General features: G+C 44.8%; 1 protein-coding gene across 4 annotated transcripts in view; it reads left to right on the forward strand.

Moving 5' to 3' along the window:
* ZNF445 (zinc finger protein 445) overlaps positions 1-19,600 on the forward strand; it is a 59,726-nt gene extending 40,126 nt beyond the window's left edge. For 3 of the 4 annotated variants that reach the window (XM_027523631.1, XM_027523630.1, XM_027523628.1), the window contains exons 2-7: positions 7,445-8,016; positions 10,250-10,418; positions 10,761-10,837; positions 11,112-11,238; positions 12,953-13,063; positions 13,978-19,600. In XM_027523631.1, the coding sequence (XP_027379432.1) occupies positions 7,588-8,016; positions 10,250-10,418; positions 10,761-10,837; positions 11,112-11,238; positions 12,953-13,063; positions 13,978-16,148 (3,084 nt within the window). In that variant the 5' untranslated portion in view covers positions 7,445-7,587 and the 3' untranslated portion in view covers positions 16,149-19,600. Of the gene's footprint in view, positions 1-5,502; positions 5,553-7,444; positions 8,017-10,249; positions 10,419-10,760; positions 10,838-11,111; positions 11,239-12,952; positions 13,064-13,977 lie in introns of all 4 variants that reach the window. The other variant, XM_027523629.1, reaches the window with a different exon arrangement.
* Positions 19,601-20,866: the final 1,266 nt, after the last annotated feature.

Consider the following 20,866-nt stretch of genomic DNA (forward strand, 5'->3'; position numbering starts at 1 on the left):
TTCTTGCAGTCCAAGGGACTCTCAAGAGTTTTCTCCAACACCACAGTTCAAAAACATCAGTTCTTCCGCACTCAGCTTTCTTCACATTCCAGCTCTCACATCCATACATGACCACTGGAAAAACCATAGCCTTGACTAGACGGACCTTTGTTGGCAAAGTAATGTCTCTGCTTTTTAATATGCTGTCTAGGTTAGTCATAACTTTCCTTCCAAGGAGTAAGCGTCTTTTAAGTTCATGGCTGCGGGTCACCATCTGCAGTGATTTTGGAGCCCAAAAAAATAAAGTCTGCCACTGTTTCCACTGTTTCCCCATCTATTTCCCATAAAGTGATGGGACCAGATGCAATGATGTTAGTTTTCTGAATGTTGAGCTTTAAGCCAACTTTTTCACTCTCTTCTTTCACTTTCATCAAGAGGCTCTTTAGTTCCTCTTCATTTTCTACCACGAGGGTGGTCTCATCTGCATATCTGAGGTTACTGAGATTTCTCCCGGCAATCTTGATTCCAGCTTGTGCTTCTTGCAGCCCAGCGTTTCTCATGATGTACTCTGCATATAAGTAAAATAAGCAGGATGACAATATACAGCCTTGACATACTCCTTTTCCTATTTGGAACCAATCTGTTGTTCCATGTCCAGTTCTAACTGTTGCTTCCTGACCTGCATATAGGTTTCTCAAGAGGCAAGTCAGGTGGTCTGGTATTCCCATCTCTTTCAGAATTTTCCACAGTTTATTCTGATCCACACAGTCAAAGTCTTTGGCATAGTCAATAAAGCAGAAATAGATGTTTTTCTGGAACTCTCTTGCTTTTTCCATGATCCAGCGGATGTTGGCAATTTGATCTCTGGAAATCTGGAAGTCACGGTTCACGTATTGCTGAAGCCTGGCTTGGAGAATTTTGAGCATTACTTTACTAGCATGTGAGATGAGTGCAATTGTGCAGTAGTTTGAGCATTCTTTGGCATTGCCTTTCTTCGGGATTGGGATGAAAACTGACCTTTTCCAGTCCTGTGGCCACTGCTGAGTTTTCCAAATTTGCTGGCATATTGAGTGCAGCACTTTCACAGCATCATCTTTCAGGATTTGGAATAGCTCAACTGGAATTCCATCACCTCCACTAGCTTTGTTCGTAGTGATGCTTTCTAAGGCCCACTTGACTTCACATTCCAGGATGTCTGGCTCTAGGTGAGTGATCACACCATCGTGATTATCTTGGTCGTGAAGCTCTTTTTTGTACAGTTCTCCTGTGTATTCTTGCCACCTCTTCTTAATATCTTCTGCTTCTGTTAGGTCCATACCATTTCTGTCCTTTATCAAGCCCATCTTTGCATGAAATGTTCCCTTGGTATCTCTAATTTTGTTGAAGAGATCTCTAGTCTTTCCCATTCTGTTGTTTTCCTCAATTTCTATGCATTGACCACTGAGGAAGGCTTATCTTATCTCTTATCTTATCTCTTCTTGCTATTCTTTGGAACTCTGCATTCAGATGCTTAAATCTTTCCTTTTCTCCTTTGCTTTTCACTTCTCTTTTTTTCACAGCTATTTGTAAGGCCTCAGCAGACCGCCATTTTGCATTTCTTTTCCATGGGGATGGTCTTGATCCCTGTTTCCTGTACAATGTCATGAACCTCCGTCCATAGTTCTTCAGGCAACTGTCTATCAGATCTAGTCCCTTAAATCTATTTCTCACTTCCACTGTATAATCATAAGGGATTTGATTTAGGTCATACCTGAATGGTCTAGTGGTTTTCCCTACTTTCTTCAATTTAAGTCTGAATTTGGCAATAAGGAGTTCATGGTCTGAGCCACAGTCAGCTCCCGGTCTTGTTTTTGCTGACTGTATAGAGCTTCTCCATCTTTGGCTGCAAAGAACATAATCAGTCTGATTTTGGTGTTGACCATCTGGTGATGTTCATGTGTAGACTCTTCTCTTGTGTTGTTGGAAGAGGGTGTTTGCTATGACCAGTGCATTCTCTTGGCAAAACTCTATTAGCCTTTGCCCTGCCTCTTCTTGTACTCCAAGGCCAAATTTGCCTGTTACTCCAGGTGTTTCTTGACTTCCTACTTTTGCATTCCAGTCCCCTATAATGAAAAGAGTATCTTTTTGGGTGTTAGTTCCAAAAGATCTTATAGGTCTTCATAGAACCATTCAACTTCAGCTTCTTCAGTGTTACTGGTTGGGGCATAGGCTTGAATTACCGTGATATTGAATTGTTTGCCTTAGAAACGAACAGAGATCATTCTGTCGTTTTTGAGATTGCATCCAAGTATTGCATTTCGGACTCTCTTGTTGGATATGATGGCTACTCCATTTCTTCTAAGGGATTCCTGCCCACAGTAGTAGATATAATGGTCATCTGAGTTAAATTCACCCATTCCAGTCCATTTTAGTTCTCTGATTCCTAGAATGTTGACGTTCACTCTTGCCATCTCCTGTTTGACCACTTCCGGTTTGCCTTGATTCATGGACCTGACATTCCAGGTTCTTCTGCAATATTGCTCTTTACAGCATCAGACCTTGCTTCTATCACCGGCCACATCCACAACTGGGTATTGCCTTTGCTTTGGCTTCATCTCTTCATTCTTTCTGGAGTTATTTCTCCACTGATCTCCAGTAGCATATTGGGTACCTACTGACCCGGGGAGTTCATTTTTCAGTATCCTATCATTTTACCTTGTCATACTGTTCATGGGGTTCTCAAGGCAAGAATACTGAAGTGGTGTGCCTTTCCCTTCTCCAGTGGACCACATTCTGTCAGACCTCTCCACCATGACCCGCCCTTCTTAGGTGGCCCCACACGGCATGGCTTAGTTTCATTGAGTTAGACAAGGCTGTGATCTGTGTGATCAGATTGTTTAGTTTTCTGTGATTATGGTTTCAGTGTGTCTGCCCTCTGATGCCCTCTCGCAACACCTACCGTCTTACTTGGGTTTCTCTTACCTTGAACGTGGGGTATCTCTTCAGGGCTGCTCCAGCAAAGCGCAGCCGCTGCTCCTTACCTTGGACGAGGGTTATACCCTCACGGCCACCCCTCCTGATCGTGAACGTGGAGTAGCTCCTTTCGGCCCTCCTGCGCCCACTCCTTGGACGTGGGGTTGCTCCTCCCGGCTGCTGCCCCTGACCTAGACATACTTATATGTAAATAGAATTTAAGGTTTTTTCCTCCAGCTACATCTAGGGTGTTCTTTTTAACTTAGTTTATGTTTTCTATGTTTGTCGGGAAAAACAGCAAATTTAGGTGCAACTTCTCTCTTGCATAGCACTGTAATACTAGCCTCTGGCTGAGGACATATTCTTGCAAAGAAATTGAATCCTCACAGCCTCTGCTGTACTTCCAGCCTTTTGAGGGACTGTCTTTCCTGGTTTGGTGTTTATACCTCTCTTTTCTTCTTAAGTGCATGTGTCAGTGGCCCCCCATGCTCACCCTGCTTTCTGTATTTCAGAAGAGGGGTCAAGGTCCTACTCTATTATGAAGTGAAGTGAAGTGAAAGTCGCTCAGTCATGTACAACTCTTTGTGACCCCCATGGACTGTCCATGGAATTCTCCATGCCAGAATACTAGAGTGGGGAGCCTTTCCCTTCTCCAGGGGATCTTCCCAACCCAGGGATCGAACCCAGGTCTCCCATATTGCAGGCAGAATCTTTACCAGCTGAGCCACAAGGGGAGCCCAAGAATACTTGAGTGGGTAGCCTATCCTTTATCTAGGGCATCTTCCTGATCCAGGAACTGAACTGGGGTCTCCCGCATTGCAGGCGGATAATTTACCAGCTGAGCTATCAGGGAAGCGCATGTTTTCTTCTCTTGCTTTAAGTAAACTGTGTCACTAGAGCCTACTGTGTGTTTTGTCTGTTCGCAGCAACTTAAAATTATGCTCTGGTCTCTTCTGTGGTTGGCACTTATCTGCTTTTTAACCTTAGCTGCACAGCCTGACCACCCAGTCAACAGTGAAACAATTGTATTATTGCTTAAGGGTCTAGTACAGTCTTTTAAATTATTGTATGGTGTTTCAGTCTGTAAATTGCTGCACTTTTATTTAGTTGTATTGATGGACAAATAGGTCATTTCCAATATTATGTTGTTACAGAGAGTACTCTAGTATGCAAATGCCTGAATACCTGTACAGTGCTTTTCCAGGGAGCTTCCTAGAAGTGACTTTTCAGGGTCGTAAGTAACATGACATTTTAGGTCTACTGCAGACTTTCAAACTACCTTTCCTGGTGGCAGTTTACCTTTTCACGTCTTTCCATTGGTTTGTGCTTTTGTTCTTTTTTCTTTTTTTTGAGCAAGGGTGTTAAAATACAGAGATCTAGTCATATGTCACCTATTTCCTTTGATTTTTAATAAGTCCTTGGTTACCCTAGGATTCTTATTACTTTTTTATATTTGTTTTTGAAGTTAAGTCTTTAGTTAGAATTTTGTTTTTTTGTGTGAATCCCCTGTGAATACTGAAGGACAGTTGTATCTGTCTATTTAGGAATGGAGTTGCCAGTATTAATAGTAACTGGATGTTTAGCTTAATGATGAGACTATTTTCCAGTGTAGTTGCACAGTTTACATTCCCACCAGCAGTGTATGAGCGTTCCAGTATCTGTCTTCACGTCCCTACCAGCGTATATTGTTTTCTGACGTTTTGATTCTAGCCATCCTAGTGGATGTGAAGTGGTGTTTTATTGTGGTATTGATTTGTTTTTCTCTGATGACTATTGTTGTTGAGTATCCTTTGTGTTTTTCAGCCATCTTTATATTTTCTTTGGAGAAAAGATGCTTTGTCCAGTTTTACTTCTGTTGTCTTTTTATTATTGAATTGTAAGTTATTTATTTTTTCTAGTGACAAGTCCCTTATGAGATATATGATTTACACATTTTTTTCCCTCTCTGTGGATTGGCCTTTCACTTTCTTCATGTGCCCTTTGAAACACAAGAATTTTAAATTCAGATGAAGTCCAATTTATCTTATTTTTTCGTTTCTTTTTTTGCATGTGGTAGAATCTATTGACTAATCTGTTGTCACAAAATATTGCACTTAAGAGTTTATGATAAGAATATTATAGTTTTAGCATCTGATGTTTAGGTCTTTGATCCATTTTGAGTTAACTTTGGTATACCATCTTATCCAACTTTATTCCATTCATGTAGATATATAGTTGTCCAAGTACCATTTATTGAGAAGACTATTCTTACCCCATTTGAGTGGTCTTGGTACACTTGTTAAAACTAAATAGACCATAGATATATGGGTTAGTTTTGGACTCTTAGTTATTTTTCATTGATCTATATGTCTGTCATTATGCCGGTACCACGGTGTCTTGATGCTTTTTTATAAAGTATGTGCTCAGTTGCTAAGTGGTGTCCGACTCTCTGTGACGCCATGGACTGCCACATTCCTCTATTCATGGGATTTTTGAGGCAAGAATACTGGAATGAGTTGCTGTTTCCTCCTCCAGGGAATCTTCCCAACCTAGGGATCAAACTCATGTCTCCTACGTCTCTTGCTTTGGCAGGCGGATTCTTCACCACTGAGCCACTTGGGAAGCCTTTTTTTATAAAGAAGGTAATGAAATTTGTCATTTGAATCTCCCAACTTACTCTCTTTATTTTTAGTGATTCGATTTTTTAAATAGATTATTCTCACTCAAAGCTATTATAAAATATTGCTGTAGTCCCTGTGCTGGGCAATATATGCTTGTAGCTTATTTTATATATAGTAGTTCATATCTCTTAATCCTCTACCTTTATCTTGCCCCTCCACCCCTCCCTCTCCCAGTTGGTAACCACTAGTTTGTTCTGTTTCTGTTTGGTTAATTCATTTGTTTGTTTCATTTTTTAGATTCTATATTATATTTTAATTTTCTAGAGCCCATATTTTTTAGACTCCATATTTACGTGATAACATACAGTATTTTTTCTGATTTATTTCACTAAGCATAATGCCCTCCAGGTCCAACCATGTTGCAGATGGCAAAATTTCATTCTTTTTTAGGTTGAATCATACTCTACATCTTCTTTATCCAGTCATCTGTTAATGGACTTGGATTGCTTCCATGCCTTGGCTATTTTTATAATGCTGGTATGAGGATTGGGGTGTATTTATCTTTTTAAATTAGTGTTTTTGTTTTCTTTTTAAGTTTTTATTCATTGATGGCTGTGCTGGGTCTTCATTGCTGCACACAGGCTTTCTCTAGTTGTGGCGAGTGGGGGCCACTTTCTAGTTGCAGTGCTCGGATTCCTCCTTCGCAGCGGCTTCTGTGGTTGTGGAACATGGGCTCTGGGCGGTGCTGGCTTCAGTAGTTGTGATACATGGGCTCAGTAGCTGTGGTACATGGGCTTCGTTGTCCCGAGGCATTTGGGATCTTCCCAGACCCGAGATGGAACCCGTGCCCTCTGCATTGGCAGGCCAATTCTTAACCACTGGACTACCAGGGAAGTTCCCAACTTAATCTTTTTCAAGACTGTGTTGTGTATTGTGTGGGTCTCTTGAGTCTCCATATGTTAGGATTAGCTTTTCAGTTTCTATAAGGAAGCCAGCTGGGATTCTGATAGGGATGTTTTGGAATCTATAGATTAATTTGGACAGTTCAGTTCAGTTGCTCAGTCATGTCTGACTCTTTGCAACCCAATGGACTGCAGTATGCCAGGCACCAACTCCCGGAGCTTACTCAAACTCAAGTCCATTGAGTCGGTGATGCTGTCATCTTAATAGTGCTTTGTGTTGATCCATGAACACAGGATGTCTTTTCATGTATTTAAACCTTTAATTTCTTCTAGCAGTGTTTCGTTGTTTTCAGAGTATAAGTTTTGTTCTTTTGTTAAATTTATTTCTAAGTATTTTATTCTTTTTCATGTAATTGTGAATGGAATTGTTTTCTTTAATTTTGTTTTCGGTTTGTTCATTTCTATTATGTAGAAACAGCCATTGTTTTTTTAAAGAAAAAATTTTTTTCTTCCAGTTTTATTGGAATATAATTGACATACAGCACTCTATAAGTTTAAGGTGGACAACATAATGATTTGACAGAGGTACATCATGAAATGATTGTCACAATAAGTTGAGTACACATTCATCATCTCATTTAGATAGAAAATTAAAGAAATAGAAAAGTTTTTTTTCTTGTGATGAAAATTCTTAGGATTTTCATCTTCCTAGCAATTTTTATATATAATGTACAACAGGGTTATTTATATTTATCATGTTGTACATTATATCCCTAGTACTTGTTTGTCTCATAAGTGAAAGTTTGTACCTTTGATTGCCTTCATCCAGTGGTCCCCGCCCCTGCCTTTGGTAACCACAAATATCCCTTTTCCTGGTATGCTTGATCTTGACAGGCTCCACTATGCAAATGTTCATAGGCCCTTTTCTCATAAATCCAAAGATGATCTAACAGCATCTGCTTGCACCTTCCTTCTCACATCTTTCCTGAATGGTAACAGTGATTATTTCAGTCTCTCGCCAGTGACTTCTGATGTCCCAGCAAATGGCGTTGTCCCCAGCGGTGCTGAAAAGATACTCCTAAGGGCCCAGCAGTGATAGCCACAACTAATGCAGACTTGGTAGCACTCTGCTGGGAAGACCTTGAACAGGAGTGATGCCTCCAGGCAGGTGGTACGCTGTCCATCCAGCTCAGGCCAAAGCTTCCAGGGAGCGAGGACGCCTTCAGATGGTAAAGAAGGAAGAAGAGGATGAAAGCTACACTTCAGTGCCGGCTGCCAGACCACAGACACTCAACCGTCCTGGCCAGGAGCTGTTCCGCCAGCTCTTCAGGCAGCTTCGCTACCACGAGTCTTCTGGGCCTCTGGAGACCCTGAGCCGGCTCCGGGAGCTATGCCGCTGGTGGCTGAGGCCAGATGTTCTCTCAAAGGCCCAGATCCTCGAGCTGCTGGTGCTGGAGCAGTTTCTGAGCATCCTGCCAGAGGAGCTCCGGACCTGGGTGCAGCTGCATCACCCTGAGAGTGGTGGGGAGGCTGTGGCCTTGCTGGAAGAGCTTCAGAGGGACTTTGATGAGACACCGTGGAGGGTGAGTGTGAGACAGTGTGCGGCGCCCAGTGAACTCTGCCAGTGAGTCCAATTGTGGGGGGAGGGGCTGGACTTCTGAACCCTCACCACGGAGGAGTTCACGGGAAGCCTTCCCTGCTCATTCCATGGCACCGGAACAGAAAAGAACTGGACCCACAGCCAAGGACCGTTTAGCAGGCAGCTCCTTCCTCCTTCGCAGGGGAATATAAGCTCCAGGAAGAAGAGGGTCTGCAAGTATCCAAAATAACAGTAATGAGGTTTTGGACACATTGACTTACACAAAGTGTATCTCCACATACCTAACTTGACTTGCTACCCATGTGTAAAGTGGAGGTTATCTCTTGCTCAGAAGTAGGAAAGTTAGTGTCAGGATCCTTGGTTTCTAAATACATATTGATGAGACCTAGAAGAGCAGTATACATGTGTCATCTTATCTCTTTCTCAGTAAACTTTTGAAGATTTGTTCTGTGCGGGGGAGATGGGATAGATGAATGGTGAGGGGCAGCCTGGGGCTAGGAGTATCCTTGAGTGCCTGCCATGGGCCCGTCCTGCGCTTGGTGCTGGGGGACAGAGCTGACAGTCCCGGGGCTGGCGGCGGAGCAGCGGATCAGTTCAAGTGCACCCATGAGCTCCTCTGCCCCACACAGGCCCGCCTCTCGGTGCTTCTCCTACCTTTGAGGTTTTTGTGTTTAAGGAGTATTTTATCATTTTTGTAGGCTTTTAAAAATTTTTATATAATGTGTGTAATTCTTCATATATGATTCATTCATGCATAAATGAAGGTTATGTTTAAGATTTATGAAACAAAAGTTTAAGACACTTTTCCCCTAAAAGTAAAATAAAAATTGGATCAATAAATCCTCTGAATGTGGTCTCTGACATGGTCTACCAGCAGTATATGGTAACAGATGTTAAAAGAGAAAACCTCTTTGCTCAGTATTGGGTACTATTTTTTAAAATCTGAAAGAACATTTATAATTTTTACCAAAAACAATGAGATGTTCAAAATGACCTAAAGATAACTTTTAAAGCAAATAAGGTACACAGTAGGTACAAAATTGTGGCTCGAGTATATTCAAATCAGGTAGGACAAAGTGTGTGGTTTAAAAATCGATGAAAACATAGTCAAATGAGCAGAAAGGGGTTATCTGGTTGAAAGTTAGTTAGGAATTTGAAAACAGAAAACAGGCTGGTAAAAAGCCTACCAAATTCTAAAAAATGAGCAGAAATAGTCAAGATGCATATGAAATTACAGAATCCCCTTATAGTTTATCCGACTTACCAAAACGTGAGAAACTGGTGCCCGAGAGTTTGTCCTTAAAGTCATTTGTGCTGTTCTTGCTTTATTTTCCCTTTGGTGGGATTTGGGAGGAATAGGAGATAAATTGCTGTGATGGCTGTATCCTCTTCAGGCTCTAGCTGTGTCTTAGATATTTAATGGCCTCAGGTTAAGATCCATCCAAATCAGTGCAGAGAATGTTTTGGCCACAGGACCAGAAAAACCTAAAGTTCATTGACTGCAGCTTCCTATGCTCACTTCTGTGTCAGGAGTAGCCTTACTTCCAGAGACCAGGACTTTTGAAGTCCCAGCACAAAGGCTGCGTCTCCAGGTCTCGGCTTGTGTGGGCACTGCCCATTTTTTTTGCTCCTGAGACCTTTTCTTGTGTGCGTCTATAGCTGGCACTCACAGTTAGCATTGCTGCTCCAGTGGTATTATTCTTTCACTCAGGTTTACAGTCTGGGAGTCTTGCTGCCTTTTTGAGGTCACTTGGCATAGTATTACCTAGAGCAGTGTCTGACACTTGGTAGATATTATCCGGCTGCATCTCTGCTGTCAACCATTATCAGTTTACCTCTCAGGGAGGAATCTCTTCTCTCATTTCTAAGTTCCAGGCCAGGGGTGGGGCTGAGGGCTAGGGGGCAGGTATCACTGTAGCACCCAAGGTTGGAACAGCAGTACTGTCACTGACCAACCAGGCGCTTTCCTGTGTCGAGTGAGAATCCGGCTCTACCTGTCTCTGCATGGCCCTTATTAGAGCCCAGGGAGGTGGAGGGGTGAGGGGGATCCTTCCTGGGCTTTCTGGTCCTCCTTTCTGTTCTGCCTGTAGGTAATAAAGGGCCCAGCTCACCGTTTCCTGGGCCTCTGCCTTTTAGAGATCAGCCGGGTGGCCTGTTCTCTGCGTGTGCTTTCTGATTCCTACAGGGATCCTCTCACAACATTTTCTTCTTGCCAGGACCCAGCCCCTGCCCAGAGCCCAGATGTGCATTGGATGGGCACAGGAGCCCTGCGAGCCGCACAGATATGGCCCCCTGCTTCACCTCTCAGGAGCGGCTCGGCTCTGGGGGACCACCTGCAGCCTCCCTATGAAATAGGAGTGCGTGACTTCCTGGCTGGGCAACCCGGTACTTGCTGCCCGGCTCTAAGATCCCAGCTTGTGCCACACTTCCCGAACCTCCTATGATACCGTCTTTCCACCCTCTGTCCTCTCACTAGAATCCCTTCTGTCCTGGCCTTGAGCTCTGTGTCCTTTTTATCCTTCTGTGACCCACGTGTACCTGACTTTTCCTCCCATTGCACCCCCTGCTCCCTGACCCCAGCAGACATGGGGGAAATTTGAAATGGGCATTTAAAACAGCCCATACCTGCTTGCGGGGCCCAGGAGTCCTCTATGTGGGGGGAAGAGTGGGCTTCTCAGTGGGACGCTGGAACCGGGCTGCCCTTTCTCACAGCTCTTTCTTCTTTAGATCCTCCTGCTGCACAGGTGCCTGCCCTTTGCTCGAAGGAGGGATGCGCAGACAACCAGGTGACAGCCCAGCCTCAGGTGAGCCACAGGACCTTTGAGCCTTCCTGCTGTCCCACTGTTGCTGCCTAATGGGGTAGCTGCAGCTCTCCCTTGTCCTGGGTCTTTCTGTCCAGTGACCTCACATCCCAGAGACCAGATTCTCCCCCTGGAGCCCAGAGCTCTTGTGCTGGGTGATTACCTTCCCTTTCACCTTGACCAGATCCATCCTGTACTCAGAGCCAGCCCCACTTCCCCACTCTAAAAGCTGGGAGCTGTGGAGTGGTTCTCAGGCATCGGACTGTGTTTTTTCCAGGGGACTATGACTTTCAAGGATGTGGAGGTGACCTTCTCCCAGGATGAGTGGGGATTGCTGGACGCTTCTCAGAGGAACCTGTACAGGGATGTGATGCTAGAGAATTATGGAAACATGGCTTCTGTGGGTAAGGTGTCACTGTCACCATCTTCCGCCTGCCTCTAGTTCTGCCTCCATAGTTCTCATTGTGGTGCCAGGAAGGGGTCCTGACCTGAGTCTGGGTCCTGTCTGTGTCACTACTAACCAAATCACTTAATCCATTACTTCAGTCTTCCTCCTTAAAAATGGGGATATATTGCCTGTCCTGCTGAGATACTGTAAAAAATTAAAAGTCGTATGTGTCAAGTTCCTGGTTTATTCAGGCCTCAAAAAAAAGTTAGCTGATTTATCTGATTGAGTTGTCACTTGTTGTCACTTGGTTCTGGAGAATCCTAGCAGTCCTTTTGTCTGTGCCTTATCTCATCTCAAGCTGGTTTTGGAAAAGGCAGAGGAACCAGAGATCAAATTGCCAACATCTGCTGGATCATTGAAAAAGCAAGAGAGTTCCAGAAAAACATCTATTTCTGCTTTATTGACTATGCCAAAGACTTTGACCATGTGGATCACAATAAACTGTGGAAAATTCTGAAAGAGATGGGAATACCAGACCACCTGACTTGCCTCTTGAGAAACCTGTATGCAGGTCAGGAAGCAACAGTTAGAACTGGACATGGAACAACAGATTGGTTCCAAATAGGAAAAGGAGTACATCAAGGCTGTATATTATCACCCTGCTTATTTAACTTCTATGCAGAGTACATCATGAGAAACGCTGGGCTGGAAGAAGCACAAGCTGGAATCAAGATTGCCGGGAGAAATCTCAGTAACCTCAGATATGCAGATGACACCACCCTTATGGCAGAAAGTGAAGAACTAAAGAGCCTCTTGATGAAAGTGAAAGAAGAGAGTGAAAAAGTTGGCTTAAAGCTCAGCATTCAGAAAACTAACATTATTGCATCCGGTCCCATCACTTCATGGCAAATAGATGGGGAAACAGTGGAATCAGTGGCTGAGTTTTGTTTTTTGGGGGTCCAAAATCACTGTAGATGGTGATTGCAGCCATGAAATTAAAAGACGCTTACTCCTTGGAAGGAAAGTTATGACCAACCTAGATAGCGTATTAAAAAGCAGAGACATTTCTTTGTTGACAAAGGTCCGTCTAGTCAAGGGTATTGTTTTTCCAGTAGTCATGTGTGGATGTGAGAGTTGGACTATAAAGAAAGCTGAGCGCCGAAGAATTGATGACTTTCAACTGTGGTGTTGCAGAAGCCTCTTGAGAGTCCCTTGGACTGCAAGGAGGTCCAACCAGTCCATCCTAAAGGAGATCAATCCTGGGTGTTCATTGGAAGGACTGATGTTGAAGCTGAAACTCCAATACTTTGGCCACCTGACGTGAAGAGCTGACTCATTTGAAATGACCCTGATGCTTGGAAAGATTGAGGGCAGGAGGAGAAGGGGATGACAGAGGATGAGATGGTTGGATGGCATCACCAACTCAGTGGACATGAGTTTGGATAAACTCCGGGAATTGGTGATGGACAGGGAGGCCTGGCGTGCTGCGGTTCATGGGTTCGCAAAGGGTCAGACATGACTGAGTGACTGAACTGAACTGAACTATCTTGTCTCTGCTCAGAACTGTCAGAAAGAAATCCCTGTCTGGGCATCCTGCCCTGACTTTCTCCACTGGCGTCCTGGGCTTCCCCTCCTCCCTATCAGGAGCTCAGTCCTGAGAGGGTCCTGGAGAGTAGTTCTGCCTGGTTCATCTACTGTCCAGTCACATCCCCTTCTTTTCTCTTCTGCAGTGGGGCCATTCACCAAACCTGCTCTCATCTCCTGGCTGGAGGCAAGGGAGCCATGGGGCCTGAATGTCCAGGGAGTTCAGTTTAAGGGGAATCCAGGTGCTGCCCCTGCAGGTGAGTTCCAGAGAAATGACCAAGTCTTGCTCCTTTCACATCTGCTCTTCTGTTTCTTAAGGTCTTTTACACTACGAAAATCGTGGGAGACTCTTTCTGTTGTTTGCTAGAAGGAAGAGCCTTAGCAGTGTTGCTAATAAATGTTGGGTGCTTGGGCTTCTCCCCTCCAGAGTGGCCTCTTAGATGTTGGTTTTCAGCCTTTCCCCTCACCCAGAAGCCCTCTCAGGAGCAGCTCTTGCCCACAGGACAGCATCACTGTCATCTTGTCCATTCACTGATGCTCCTCCTCAGCCCTGTACTGCTCTGCCCTTCCTGCTCCTGGCACCCCCTCATCCCACTTTTGCTGCTGTTCTTTGCTTGGTCCTTCCCCTGTGGTCAGCTTGCAGCCCTTGCAGCCAGCTCTCCTCAAGCCCTTCCTCTCAGCTCTTGAGGACCTTCCTGTCATGTGTGCGTGTCATGCTTCCTCTCCCCTCTCTTGCTGTTTAACACTCCCTTCTCAACCCTTTCGGTTTTCCCCTGGATTTGATCCCTGCATGTGGCCAGCTGGTGTACCCATCTTGCTTCTGCTCTCCCCTTTCTGTCATCTGGAATACCCCTCCATGTTTTGCCTTATCCCTGACTGTTTTTGTAAAGCTACTGGCAGTCAGGCAAAAGCCTCACCACCTAAGTTCATGACATTTTTTGGTCCCTTGGTGCTTTCTGTATTTCCAAGTATGGGAAAAGAGAACATTCTTTAGTCCCCCCCCCTCCGCCCCCACCTTTTTTTTTAAACCACACCTAGTGGCTTATGGGATCTCAGTCCCCTTACCAGGGATTGAACGTGGGCCATGGCAGTGAAAGCCTGGAATTCTAACCACTGGGCAACCAGGGCACTCCCAAGAATAGTACATTCTCTTATGTTTTATTTGTGTCAGGAGATGAGCTCCATGTGAAAACAGACAAGTTCATCTTAAAACCTGAACCTTTGGAAGAAGCAGTAACCTTAGCCATGCCATCAGGATGTCATGGTGCAGCGACTGTTTCTGAGGGACCAGGGCTCAGAGAATCCATTGCACAGAAGAGTGGGTTAAAGGAACGATGTGGAAACCCCACACAAGTGAGAGTTAAGAAAGAAGAGACCAATTCCAGCCATGGGGCAGGGAAAGACTGCGAAGATTCAGGAAGAAGTAATAGTCTTCATCTAAGACATATTACGTATTTAAGAGGACCCAGAAGAAAGCAGTCCCTTAAACATGGCTATGGCAAACACTTCAGGGGAAGTTCCTACCACTATGACTATAAGGAGTATGGGAAAGGGCTCAGACGCATGATGGGTGGGTTCAGCCTACATCAGAGAATTCATGCTGGACTGAAAGGCAAGGCCAAGGATGCGCATGGGAAGGACTTCAGCCTTAGTTCCCATCACCAACACGGGCAGAATCTTCACGTGGCGGGGACGCTGTATAAGTGCAGCGACTGCGGGAGGACCTTCAGTCGTAGCTCCCACCTTGTATGTCATCAGAGACTCCACACTCAAGAGAAGCCTTTTAAATGCAGGGCATGTGGGAAAGCCTTCAGGTGGAGCTCGAACCGGGTGCGACATGAGAAAATTCACACCAGACTGAAACCGTATAAGTGCAGTTTATGTGACAAAGCCTTCCGTCGCATGTCTGTCTACCGCCTGCACCAGGAAACCCATGCTAAGCAGAAATATCTTGAATCTACTCAGGATGAAGAAGCTCTGACCTGTGTTTCAGATTTTGATCATCATTTGAGAGACCAAAGTGGGGAGAGACTCTTTGACTGCAGCCAGTGTAGGAAATCCTTCCACTGTAAATCATACATTCTTGAACATCAAAGGATTCACACCCAGGAGAAACCCTATAAATGTCCCAAATGCAGGAAAACATTTAGGTGGAGGTCCAACTTCACTCGTCACATGAGACTGCACCAGGAAGAGAAGTTCTATGACCTGGACAAATGTAGAGAAGAGTTGAGGCAGACCTCCAACTCCAGCCAGCCCCAGAGCGCCCCCACCATGGAAAAAGCTCTTGTGTGTCAGCAGTGTGGGAAAACTTTCATTAGAAAGAAGACTCTCATCAATCATCAGAGAATTCACACAGGCGAGAAACCATACCGATGCCACGAATGTGCAGAAGAGTTTCCTCACAGGTCGGCCTACATTGTTCATAAGAGGCAGCATGCCACCAAAAGAAAACCTGAGGACGCACCCTCGTTTAGTCATGATAGAGCGTTCCAAGTTCCTCAGACCAGTCCCACCACAGAGGAGCCCTACAAATGCAGCCAGTGTGGCAAAGTCTTCCGCAATCATTCGTTCCTCCTCATCCATCAGAGAGTTCACACCAGAGAGAAGCCTTATAAGTGCAAAGAGTGTGGGAAATCTTTCAGATGGAGTTCTAACCTCTCCCGACATCAGAGGACTCACTCTTTGGGAAAACTGGATGAGTACTCCGAAAGCGAAGATGCTCTAAATCTTCAGTCACAAGTCCTCACTGGTGCAAAACCTTTTCAGTGCCAAGAATGTGGGAAAAACTTTACACGTAAAAGAAGTCTTTTAGATCATGAGGGAATACACAGTGGAGAGAAGCGCTATAAATGTAACCTGTGTGGGAAATCTTATGACAGAAATTATCGCCTTGTTAATCATCAGAGAATCCACACTAAAGAGAGACCGTTTAAATGTCAGTGCTGTGGGAAAGATTTCATTGGAAAACATACCCTCTCCATTCATCAGAGAAAACACATCAGAGCAGCCCAGTCTGAAAATGGTGTGGCTGGGCTGTCTTCCTGCCAGGAGACAGGGGTAAAGTTACATGAATTAAAATCAGGTCAGGAGAATCCTCTTGAAGATGATGAGAAAACTTGTAATCAGAGATCTGAACTCCCTGGACTCCAGGACATACCCACTCGGGGAAAGTGCCACAAATGTAGCACATGTGGGAAAACTTTTAGCAAGAGCTCACAACTCATCAGCCACAAGAGATTCCATACTCGGGAGAGGCCCTTCAAATGCAGAGTGTGTGGGAAGACCTTTAGGTGGTCTTCAAACTTGGCTCGGCATATGAAAAACCATATTAGAGATTAACTTGTGGTCTAATAGTTGGGGAGAGGGGGTCCTGGTTATCCTACTGGAGAACCCCTGATGGTAGGGGATGTGGGGCAGACCTTCACAGAGTGCCCAATCCTTATTTGGAAGCTTGTGGCAGAGAATCCTGAGGATTCAAAAATGTAGGGTAGCTCCATCCTACTGCTGAAAAATGAGATGCTGGGGAAGAGCCTCAGTGCATTCCAGAAGGAGGTTTGGGCCCCTTGGAGTGGGCTTCACACTATGGCCTGGAGTTTCCCCCCAGCCAGATTTTCTTCTGTAACTCTGAAGGGAGAGACCATTGTACTTCGTGATGGTTCAACAGAATGTCCATGGCATGGTAGGCTGTGGCTGCTGGGAAGGGCCCAGTTGGAGCCTTAGTTTGCCTTTGAGTGTGACTTACAATGGTGTCTAGTCCATTTGACCTAAAAAGCACCAGCAGCAGCAAGAACTAGTGTCTCCAGATACCTCCAGGGGAGTTCCGGCTGTGCCTTCAATCTTCACAGCTGACTTTGGGTCTTTGCTGTGGGCATAACAGTTTGTCTCAGCTGCAAGTGGAGGAGAACAGGGTCCTGGGCTTGATCATCTGGAGAATGAAGCTCTCCCATCGCCAGCTCCATCCCCCAGGTCTGAATGGACAGCAGCAGTCCATCTGCTAAATAAATGCATCAGGCATCTTCCATATGCCAGGCCCTGTCGTGTGGGCCATAGACCCAGCAGGGGACTGGAGCAAAAAACTCTGCCATCTTGGATCTTTACAGACAATAAGCAAATGAGATATATATAGTATTTGGGGTGATGATATGTGTTGTGGATGGAATGAATCAGCAGAGTGAGAGGGAATGCTGGGTTGGAAGGTGGATTGGGATTTTAAATAGGCTGGTCAGGGAGGGTGTCAACTGAGGAGGTCAGATTTGAACAAGGACCCAAAGGAGATCATGGAGGAAGCCACGTAGGTCCCTTGTTCCTACTCAGGAGCCTTCACAGGAGGTAGTCTCCTTAGGGAATGGCCCGTAGGCCCCTGAACCAGAGTGAAGTGAGCCATCTGGAAGCGAGAAGCCCAGAAAGGTAGATGGCCAAGCCAGGTGAGCATCATGGGTCCTTGCTGGGCCTTGGCTTCCTCAGAGGGGAACTTTTGGACAGTTTTGAGTTGAGGATTATGGTCTGAATCTGAACCATTACAGAATGTAGTTCAGACTCAGAGTCTCACGTGTTGAGGGCCCAAGGTCATGGGAAGGGCCTCAGAGTCATCAGGTGTGTGTTCCTGGCTTGCTATATCTTTTCTTGGCAGGATGATCTTGGGTGAATCACTGAACATTGGCATCTAAAATTAGAGTGGCTGACTCTGCTACCCAGCTCTTGGGATTGGTGAAAAGGAGGCTTGACTTACTAAGATTCTGGGTTAGGAGTCTCATCTCTAGACCAGAGCTTCACTGAGCTGTAGGTCCCATGTCAGTTGACACTATAGACACAGAAATACCCCTTTTCTGTCCATCTTTTCATCCCCCTGCTCCTTGTGCCACCTGGTACTTCATAGAGTTCCTGCCCCAGTAGGGGTGTTTCTACTGCCATTTTTATAAAATGATAAATATTTATTTTTAAACATTCAAGTCAGATTTTTAAAAATGTAAAGAGTGAAGTAAAAGTCAACAGAAATCCCTCTGTACTGAGGTATAAACCTTTAATATTTTGGGATTGTACTGATGCAGTCTGAGTTTTAAAATAATCATGTAAGTAGTATATGATTATGATAGAAATATTAGTATGTACAGATTCACTAAAAGGAAAAGTCTGACTACTTGGAGCTAACTACTAAACATTTTGGCGTAATCAGTGTTGAATTTAACTTCATTAGTCTTCCCTGAACGCCCCTGGGCTGACCTGACTCGGGCTGTTCCTTTCACGTGGAGTGCCACGCTCCTGTCTGATCTGGCCCAGGTCTCCACTCTTTCAGTCCCAGCCTTCCCTGACCCTTGTCCCTCTAGGCATTCTCCTCTGGTCCCACCTCTCCTCGTGCCTGTATATTGCTCTGTTGGGTGTTGTCTGGGTTTCCAAAAGTTATTCCCATTATTGTAGCCAGACTGAGTACTCCAGAAGCCAGGTTTGGGTGTTTTTTTTCCGGGCAGAGTAGATTTTGCACAAAGTTGCCTCTTTGAAGGAATGTAGAACTGAATTCATTATTTTAGCTAAGTCAGGATTGGAACTTTTCGAAGGTGTTTGTGAGTGAAATGTTGACTGGAGACTGCCCACAAGAACGCCTGCTACTTGGGAGCCCAGCCACTGGTGTCTCCGAGCCAGAGGGGACCCAGTTGACTGCCTTGGCCATCCGTGCTCACCTCACACCTGGCCTGGCCTGGAGAACATACCCCTTCTTCCAAACCTGCCCCGCATTCTCCCACTCCCTGGGAGGAACTGAAATTAGGGCTCGTGGGAGCCAGATGGGCTGGGACTCCACAGAGGGGTGGATATCAGGAGATGTTTCAGGCAAGTGTTCAGTGTGGTTGGTCTCACCCTTGCTGACAGAACCTGTCAGTCCAGGCAGAGGTGAGTGTAGAGAAGAACGTGCAGGAAATGTAAATTGATGTGGATCATCTTATACTCATGAAGTTGGCTAATTTTTAGAAGCCCTTGTGTGGGTAAGTGTATGGTACATGGGAACTCACTGCTGTGGGAATGGAAATTGTGACAACTGCTGTGCCAAGCAATATGTAAAATCTGGTAAAATTGTGTATATTCTGCCACCCAGAATTCTACTCCTGGATAAACCCTAAAGTAACTCCATTTGAAGAAGGAGATGTGTCTATGACTGTTCATTGCAGTACTGTGTAGATAGCAAGATTAGGAGAAGCCTAAATTTCCATCAGCAGAAGAACAGGTTGTTTTTGGTAAGTGAATATGAAAGAACTAGAGTTACATCTTTCAACATAGGTGAATCAAAAATGATGCAGAGAAAGCTGGAGAAGCTGCACACCATTTATGTAAAGTTAAACATACTGTGTATCTGTGGGCACATTATTTAAACTTACTCGTGTTTCACTTGTTCTGTAAAATGAGATAGTAGTGCCAACCTCACCGGGTGATGGGGGAGGGGGACAGTTAATGAACTAATGCATGTAAACTGCTTAGAATAGTGGCGGGCATGTAAGCATTGTTGGCATAAGGTAGCCAGTGTTACTGTTTTACACAATAATATATTTCCTGTGATTCAAGTTATATGAGATGAAGAGTGTAAAATCCTGTGTTAGAATGATGTGTGAAAGCCATGCTCTGCCTTCCCAGAGCAGGAGTTGCTGATGGAAGCAGGGAGGGTACATGGAGGTTTCAGTTGTGTTTTCTTTCTTTTAAAATGTTGATGTAGTTGGGTCCGCATGTTGATTTAATGGGATATGTGATGGGTTCTTTTCTAACTGTGTGTTTAAGATATCTCAAAATAAAAGTATTTTTAAGCATGGGCTCTGCCATTTCATGGTTTTTTAGAAATCCTGGCTCTGCCATTTATGTGGTGTTTCCTAGAGCAGGCCATCCCTTCTCTCAAGGCTTCAGGTTCCGTGCCTACAGAAATGGAGGGCAGCACAAGTGACTCCTAGTCAAGGAGTGGATCGACAGGTCTGGAACATCCCCAGCGGTAAACCAGGCAGCAGCTAGAAAGAGTGGGGATGTTCTCCATGTACTGACATGTAATCTTCAAGACCTGCAGTTTAATTTAAAAGGATGTTATACGCTGTGTCTCCTTTAATTCCTCCTTGCCTAAAAATAACAAGTGATATCAGAAGCTGTAGCCTGGGATCCTGTGGATGGAAGATGGTTCGTCATCCATTGCTCTGTTTTTGGGTAGTGAGTAGGTTTACACACCAAACACCCTTCTTTTTAAGTTAATGCTAAGCCAGCTAAGAAGAGCAAAGAGGCTGAACCTTTTATCAGCCAGGTTATAGTCAGGAGCCAGAAACCATGTCAGTTATTTTAACAAAAAATTTGCAGAGAATATTTCGCTAGATCTATCTAAGTAAAAAGGCAAAAAGAGAAAGCTAAGGTATCATGGAGGTAGTGACTGTGAGGAGCTACCACCCATGACTGGAGGAGCTGAGAGAACCTGGCCTCATTGTGGATGTTTGACCACCGATGGATTTCAAGCTCTGCCCGCATTTTGCCTTGCATCTGGACAAGCTAAAAAGAAATCCCAAGCACACCGTCTCAGCTTTCAAGATGACCAGGTTTATGCCAACCCTGACCTTTTCAGTTGTACTGGAATCCTCACCCCTAACCACAATAAAAACCAGAGCCACTCACCCCTCCTTTTTTCAAGGCAAACCACCTGACTTTGGTACCTGTCCTGCTGTCACCACAGACCCTCATTGTGTGAATAATAAACTTTCATAACCTATTGATATGTTGTGATGTCATTAGTTTCAACATCTGAACCAGTTTTAGATGGTGGTATTGTATTGATTCCACCTCTACAGGGCAAGCTACAAAGCGGGAACCAAGAGGAGTGGTTTGAATTGTTAAAAGATTAGGTAGACATTGCAAGTGAACCCCTGTGGGACTGAATTCAGACCTGTGAGAAGGAGAGCACAGCTGGGCCGGACTCTACTGCCACTACCAGAAGGAATTGCCGCAGAAGGAAGAAGCATTGGGAACAGAAAGCAGTGCCCATCAAAAGCAAGAAGGAACAAGTCTCCTCTTCCTCCTATGTTAGGATTCACCAGAGGATCAGAATC

Source organism: Bos indicus x Bos taurus, chromosome 22 (genome assembly GCF_003369695.1).
Source record: "Bos indicus x Bos taurus breed Angus x Brahman F1 hybrid chromosome 22, Bos_hybrid_MaternalHap_v2.0, whole genome shotgun sequence".
In the NCBI taxonomy this organism is placed as follows: Eukaryota; Metazoa; Chordata; class Mammalia; order Artiodactyla; family Bovidae; genus Bos; species Bos indicus x Bos taurus.